The sequence below is a fragment of the Lasioglossum baleicum genome, chromosome 14 (genome assembly GCF_051020765.1).
Source record: "Lasioglossum baleicum chromosome 14, iyLasBale1, whole genome shotgun sequence".
Classification (NCBI taxonomy): Eukaryota; Metazoa; Arthropoda; class Insecta; order Hymenoptera; family Halictidae; genus Lasioglossum; species Lasioglossum baleicum.
The window spans coordinates 6,772,541-6,780,319 of record NC_134942.1 but is presented as its reverse complement, the minus strand read 5'-3'; the positions used below and the strand labels follow the sequence as shown (position 1 = coordinate 6,780,319).

The following is a 7,779-nucleotide window of genomic DNA, read 5'->3' as shown; positions in this document are numbered from 1 at the left end:
AATGTGGAACTGTTTTTGTGATTAATAAAAGGAAATGTTTCATTGCTTTCAACTTGAGAATTTGCTTAAAATTGGGTCTCGCGTCCCCTATATTTTATTATAAATAGAAATATTGTACAATTTTACAACATACATGTACGTAAGGCCACAAACATATTCGCAATAGAAATTAAAAAATATATATCACAGACTGAGAGCAATACACAACTATGGTTCATTGTATGATTCTTTTGATAAATATTATGCTATTCCTACGTTATATATATTAGGTTTCCAGAAGTGCCCCGAGAAAAACAAGAAGATTACAACATTCATTGTGACATTTGAGCTTTTAATTAGTGTGATATAAAAAGTTCTTTTTTCAGATAAAATAGTTGAGACTTAGTGTTATACATTAACATTAATAGCACCAGTTGAAGTTTCATTTGCATCACAGTGCTCGAAGTATACATACATTAAAAAGTAAAATGAAGAATCAAACGAGACAACTGACAATTGACGAGACAATCTGTTGTATTTGATTGATAGTGGCTTGGTGTGTTTCATTCGACTAGAATCATACGTGTTAAAGATCGTTTCACGTGTCGATGGTGTCGCGTGTTTTGCAACTGGTGATTTGCAAAGGGATCGAGAACAATTCTTCCCATGGTGGCCGTATAGAATTAATAACAGTCTCGGCAGCACTTACGGACACAAAATCTAGAGTCCACGATTCCTCCTGTCCCTCTATCTCATCCAAAAAGTTGAAAGTTAACGATAAATTGTTATGTTCCTGAAACAAACGACAGCAATTAAAAATGATTAACCTGCGATCGCAAAATCACAATCAACGAACGATTATTTACTTACTAATCCGATTACATTGCTCAGAGGCTGCTCTTTTATTACATGTGGCACTTCTTTGCTGCCCGGCAAGAGCCAGTGCATGTTGCATATCACTAACGCGGTTGTAGTTAAGATTAAAGAGGACAATTTTTGTTGCACTTCGGCATTTTGGCACTTCAGCGATCCAGAACAGAATAACGCTAACAATCTCACGGTATCGCCGTCTTGATGATTTTTGCAATCTTTTAGTAATTGTTGCATCGACGCGGTGCAATGTTCTGGTACTGCAAATTCAACCTCGCAACTGGGTGGTAAAGACATATCTACGAATAAACAATTTATTGAAGGTCCGGGTTGCAACGAAATTGCTTGTAAATCTTTGAGCAAGCTTTTCTCTTACCAGTGACATAAAATAGAAAGTTCGATGTTCTTTGAAAGTCTTGCAGAATACATAAAAATTGAATGGTTGTAGGGTGTTGATCGTTTACTCTGTTAGGCTGTTCCAATTCAATCAATACACCCTGCTTGAACGGCAATGGTGCGATGGACCTTAGTCTGTCGATTGTCCAACTGACTTCCTTGTGCAACCAACGTTGTGGATCTTCTCTGTATAAGTTGATAATTACATAAACAGAAATTATGGAACTATTATAAAATAAACATTATTTTTACCCTTCTAATCCGTCGATTTGAAGAACGTAAACTTTCAATGTGGATAGAACGAAACAACCAGGAAACGGATCCTTCATATTCCGCATTAGAATGTCCGCCTGAAAGTTTAGTTGTAGATAAATTAAGAAAATTCGAATAACAATACAAGGAGTAGGTTTCGTTCGCATTACCCTAAGCAGAAGAATAAGTTCTTCGTTCTCGTGCTCGAATATATTCAAAAGAATATGTAACTTTATTCTGTGATCTACACTACTGAAATCTGTATAAGAATACTGAATATTATGGCCCAAGAAATGTGACGTTTCTTCTGCTTTCATCATCAATGACTTGTTACTGTCGATTTTTATACTTTGAAGCAGACCTGAAAGTAGATCGAACGTTCGATGAAATTATGATTAAAGTACCGAAAGCATGTATCATAAATTTCACTTACCACCTAGTAGAGACGTTAAATTAGTTACAGACGCGAATTTGGTCTCTTTGTCGTTACCAGTGTTAAGGGATTTCTCGTCCGTGTTAGCTTGTCTAGTTATTTTATTTTCATACGCTGTACAAATACTGTCTGTTAGAGAACCTGCAACAACAATAGATTCAATACCAATTACTTTCGAATTCATTCAGCTGGGATTACAATATCAAAGGCAGCATCGAACCAGAAGAACTACTCTCGGTTAAACCAGTCATAATTGATGTTGCATCGGGTATAGTTAAGAGAGACGGAGCAACGGCAGTGCGTCTTTCTTCTGAAGAACGCTTTCTGTACGGTGTCAGGTGAGTTCTGTGACAACCACAAGAAAGGCGAATAGATAATATTTATTTAGAATTTCATTTATAATATAGAAAATATTGCCAACCTTGAGGCGTCATCCAAAACTTCAATACTACTCTGACTTGGATTGCTAAGTATCTCAATATCGCTTTCATACTTTTTACTCAGTGCATTTGCGGAGGGTGTAGATTCTCTGGATTCTTCTAAACTTGTAGCAGAACCTATTAATAACAGTGCGTACTGTTTACAGGTGTTCGCAAGGGTTTACATGTATAAAAGTCTAACATAACTTGAACTTAATGTTTGTCGGTTTGATATGTGTACCATGATAAGAAATTACACTTTTCGTTTCTTACGCCATTGTAGTGATACTGAGTAGGAAAATTAGTTACATTCCGATTCATTGTATTCCAAGATCGTATCGACAAAATAATAAAAGTATAGGCAGCGTATGCTAACAATAAGAATCGATATCAACTAACTGTAAATAGTTAAGCAGCTTAGTACGATAGCTTATGTCTGTTTCAAGATGTAAACGTAAGGGAAGCCTGAGAGAACAGAAAGTGCAGTAATAAAATTATTGTGGCTAAAGCTTACAGCAGACTTGAGCTTGAGTGTGAGATTCGGAGTGCACCAGAGGAGTGGTGACGGATATAGGTCCACCCTCCGTTCCACCTGCACCGGCATTAGTATGTTAAAGTCCCAGTCGGTAGTAAAATGTAGTATGTCAGCAATATAATTAGTGCGTTCGCAATCAATCAATTAATCATAAATATTATCCTGATTAAAATTCGAAAGACACTAATCTCATGGAGAGCTCAGTATTATATATGTAAATGTATATGTATATGGTTAATCTTTACAGAAACTTCATCACTATACACGTCGTAATTATTTTTTATTCAACTCGTCAAGTTTGAAAAAAAAATCACGTTAAAGAAACTGGGTTACATTTCAATAAAAAGAAATGCTAACGCTAACGTTACCCGCTTGCAACGAGTACAAATCTTTTAACAAACATCTTGTCTATTCGTAGATTATTATTTGCAATCGCAAAACGCATGCAACAGTTAGAACGACTACTTACCGATGCTGGAGTAAGAATCAGAATGTCGTAATTTCGTCTTTGCAGCGTTTTCCGAATTTTGATCTTTAGACAAAGACTCGGATGAATCTTCGGAAACATCGTTTTCTGCATCCACTGTCGACAATTCGTCCGTCTCTATGACCAAAGTACTTTCACACGTGGGACACTTTAATTGTTTTGCGCCTGCAGAGAAGCAAACATTTTAAAGCAATCAGATTCTGCGTACTGGTTTGCTCGCAAACTCACCTATACTTAATGTAGTAACATATTCTGTGTCTTCAGAAAAATGGGTCGAACATTTCATGCACTTGAAAACTTTCAATGATATTGGCCGCTTTTTTAATCTTTCTTCGAGTATTGTCACTATTTTCTAGAAAACAGATATGTATGTAAAATATTATCGTATACACTTTACTTAACAAGATACATTTCTTCGGTTGATTACCTTTGCATCCTCTGGTTCCGCAATATATCTCTTGTTCCGACGAGTTTCCCTAGTCGTATCGAATACTATATCTACTGTAACCGGTTCACTTCTACCCAATGCACACGATAACACTGAACTCATAGACCAACTGTTCAACAGTTTTCCCGTAATTGAATCTCTCTCCTTGATGTCGCTGTAATAATTATAATGCGATTAACACACTAAAGTAAAAAAAGAAAGGAGTTCTTTAACTTATTACCGATACACTTACTTTGCTGTTATTATCAAAAATAAGTTCTCTAATTCATGATCGTTTTTGTTCTTCTGAACTAAATACAAATCTCCCGTTTCTAAACACAAATGACAATTAAGATATAATCCTCTAATCTTGACCTATATCCTATTCGTAGCCTACCTTCTTCTAAGTTGTAAGGAGATTCAGGTTCTGTAAAAATAACCGTTGTTTCAGTCGAGGTTGTTGCAGAAACGGTTTCCTCAAGCTTATTCGATGTCTCATGAGTTTCTTCTATGCTATTGCATTCATTATACTCTGTCACGGAATCTGAGGTACCAGTTTCTGAGTTATTAATTAAATTAATTGTTGAAGGTGTTTCAGACTGTTGAGCATTCAACACGATTTCTGTTTCTTCGAAGATTTTGATTGCAGATTCCGGCGTCAGCGTCAAATACGGAGAGGGTTCCAAACCCATATCTTGAACAAATATACCACCATAGCTTTTCAACCAATTCTTTTCGCCAAACTTTTCCCTTAAGTCTAGAATTTGCTTTTTCGTCTCCAGATGGAGTTTCGAAGTTTCTTTCAACTTATGTTCATCTTCCGAAATAACAGCTTCTTTCACGATCGCTGTCTTAATGAGGGGCTTTCCCGTGATAGTTTCCATAGACCTTCCCATTGCATCCTCGCTCAATGTAGACGAGTTTATAGACGTAGATAAGATACTGGAGTTCATCGAGTTTGGCACTGAAGCTGGGAGCTCGAAGCTCGCAGATTGTTCAAATCTCATTGTACGCAATGATTGGTTGTAGGCAATCGTTTGCTTTTCTGTTCTGGACAGTGGCAAATGGTCTAAAACGAACTAAATCGTACAATTTTATTCATGTTTATACTACGTTCGATGACGGTCGAGTATTTTTGTATAATACCACTTTACAATATAATGTTTATCCTCGATATCTTACCTTATTGACGTTCATTAAGCTCGAATGTAAATATTGCATACATAATAACCGATGCTTCGGGTGGTACGATAAAGGGTTCCCTTCTAACGAAACTGATACCAACGTGGTTATTTTTTCCAAGGCCCGCAACGTCGAGTGGTCCATCAAACAGTTAAAGGATACATCTAATTCTTTTAAATAACCTAAATTTTGTAAACCTATAACAAGAAGAATAATGCATTGATTTCAGCTACTGTGTAAGATATTTTTAAAGTATGAAGATCTAGAAGATTCAACAAAAAAAATACCATTTAAATTTTCTATATAATTGTTCTTCAAAACTAATACTTGTAAAGTATGAGATACAGCTTTATTGAAGGCAGGTATTGTCTCCAGTTTGTTGTACCCAAGATTAACATACTTCAAGTTAGGTAAAGAAGCCAACTGGTCCGCGGACGTTATTAAATTATGACTCAGGTCTAGCCTTTGCAACCAAAGTGCTAGTTCCATAGACTCGTCCAATTCTTTTAGAGCATTATAAGGCAATGCTAAATGTATTAACGAGCTCCAGACGAATCCAAAACTAGCATCTCCACCGCATTTAGCTGTGTATGTATAAATAAAATTACGATATGCATTACCTTGGAAATATTTTCAACCCTAAGCACTCGAGTGGTGATTCTGAGGCGCCACTAAACATTGCTATACCATTATTTAGCATCTAATCAATTACTAAACGTTTAAAATATTCTGGGTCAGAAGAAATGTTTAATTTCCGACTTAAAATAACACCGAGTGCAAAGGGTTAATAAATTGCCATTATAAAATAATACTTAATAATTACCTAATAATTGTTTCACTGTAGAAACACCGTTTCTTCCAGAACAGATAATACTTTCAAGTTGTCCTCTGACACCTTGTAACCCTTTCACGGACTTAATATTAATCTTCTTCAGCTCCAAATGCTTTAAATGCCTGAATTTTGATATATCGACAGGAATCAAGGGATTGTTTGGCCAGTAGGTCACTTTCAGTCCTACTGTTTTTTGCACAAAATCATGTAAAAATTTCAGGTCCTCGAACAGATCGATCATAGAACTGCTGCACACTTGGAAAGAAGACTCCAAGTCTTCCAGTTGGTTCGTGATCAAAGTAAAACCTTCGTTTAAATCGTAGAGCAACGTGCTCGATAAGGAGAGCTTGCTGGACGCGCTCAACACTTTGTCTCCATTTTCATGCAACAATCTCCTAAGTTTCACTATCTCATGCACATCCATCTTTTACAATATCTACTAAGCAATTCCAATGGTTCTTCAAAATGTAACCGATCGTAATCTCATATTATTCTGAAAGAAAACAGGTCCTAGCTATAAATAGAGCGATTTGTAAACAAAAGAAAAAGGAACTTGTGATACAGATATGTGTTACCCAAATTATCCATGTTATCATGGAAGAACACAGATCTATGTCACAAGCAAAGTAAATGGTACAACTCTATGCATGTTACTGTGAATAGACGCAACGAAAAATACATATTTCCAAGAGAATCGATGCGTATTATTCCCTCTAAATGTTATCCATAGTTATGCAACCCAATAACCTGAATTTGTTAGTCCTTCTCTCCTCTTTGGATAACTCCTAAAACATATCTGTCATTGTCAAACCAATCAAACGTTTCGTATGAAACCATTACGATTTGTGATTTCCGAATATACGCAGTACAAATCATCGAGAACCAACTCGATTAGTTATAGAAATACATAATACGAAAACATCTTTGATTCGTCTCGAAAGCAGTAAGACAATCATCACAAATGATATTCCAATTTTTTTGTTATTAAAACAAGCAACGAATGAGTCATACCTTGCTGTAGGATCTTCAATGAATCACGATTTCGAAACCTTTAAAAGGGCTGAACAATAGTATAAATGACATATTGTCTGTACAATTTACATCATCAAGTTAGAACGTAAATATTGTTGCTCCGTTGGCATATTCTCGATCACGCTAGATGGAGACACTGCTTGGATCGTGTGGTCACGTGGCACCGATGAGATACTGCCCGGTGGATAGCGGATGTCGATAATGTAGGCAGATGTCGATAATATGAATCTTTATTGTAATATTGATTATGTAGTTGTATCACCGACGAGATACTATTAATGATGTATTTATAAATATACAATAATCCTTTATATATATAATAATCAATTATATATAATAATCCGTAAAATATACAATAATATGTATTTTGGGAATCCCTACTTTTTCGGGAACCCGATGGTCGGGACTTCGAGATTCTTGAAAATTTATAAAATATGACATATATGATACTCTTGAAGAGAGTTCGGGATGGACAGAATTCTTTCAATGAAAGGAATTTTGTATAAGGATTGAATATTTATATTATGTTCACTATTGTGGGATCAGGACCCCCAGATCAAGTACACTATAGGAGATTGGGAAGAATGGGAGGGTTCCGTGGGTGAGCGCGTTAGTCGATCGGCTACCACTAGTAGTGAGGCCGGGGTTCGATTCCCGCGGCGGCGGTGCCCTCAAGAGGTCTGCCTATCCTATCCAATTTGGGTGGAGAGGTGATGGCATTGTTGGCTATTAATAAGTAAAATTATACGGTCCTGTATAATATCATAATATTACATTTTCATTCATTCCAGAAAAGTGCCAGAGAAAGATTATTCCTTGCCTTTACGAAAAATGTAAATTACCGCCGCAGTTAAGTTGTGTGTCCATTGTAGATTACAACAGGGCAGGTTTGTTCGATTTTTGGGGAGAATCTTCGTTACTTTTCATTATTTTTT

The 7,779-nt window shown here is 36.2% G+C and overlaps 1 protein-coding gene across 3 annotated transcripts; it reads right to left on the bottom strand.

Moving 5' to 3' along the window:
- Positions 1-60: 60 nt before the first annotated feature.
- Positions 61-6,982, bottom strand: LOC143215989 (serine/threonine-protein kinase 11-interacting protein). Of its 3 annotated transcripts, XM_076438666.1 has the most exons (18): positions 6,824-6,982; positions 5,804-6,597; positions 5,268-5,564; positions 4,981-5,177; positions 4,196-4,877; positions 4,052-4,130; positions 3,799-3,973; positions 3,600-3,723; positions 3,354-3,536; positions 2,864-2,941; positions 2,352-2,487; positions 2,151-2,275; positions 1,931-2,071; positions 1,668-1,858; positions 1,498-1,595; positions 1,226-1,431; positions 850-1,148; positions 61-772 (listed from the first exon to the last, which is right to left on the bottom strand). In XM_076438666.1, the coding sequence occupies exons 2-18, from the start codon at positions 6,234-6,236 to the stop codon at positions 578-580; spliced, it is 3,639 nt and encodes a 1,212-aa protein (XP_076294781.1). In that variant the 5' UTR covers positions 6,237-6,597; positions 6,824-6,982; the 3' UTR covers positions 61-577. The 3 variants fall into 3 exon arrangements, with proteins under 3 accessions (XP_076294781.1, XP_076294783.1, XP_076294784.1); XM_076438668.1 differs by lacking the exon at positions 2,864-2,941; XM_076438669.1 differs by lacking the exons at positions 2,151-2,275; positions 2,352-2,487; positions 2,864-2,941.
- Between the last annotated feature and the right edge of the window lie 797 nt (positions 6,983-7,779).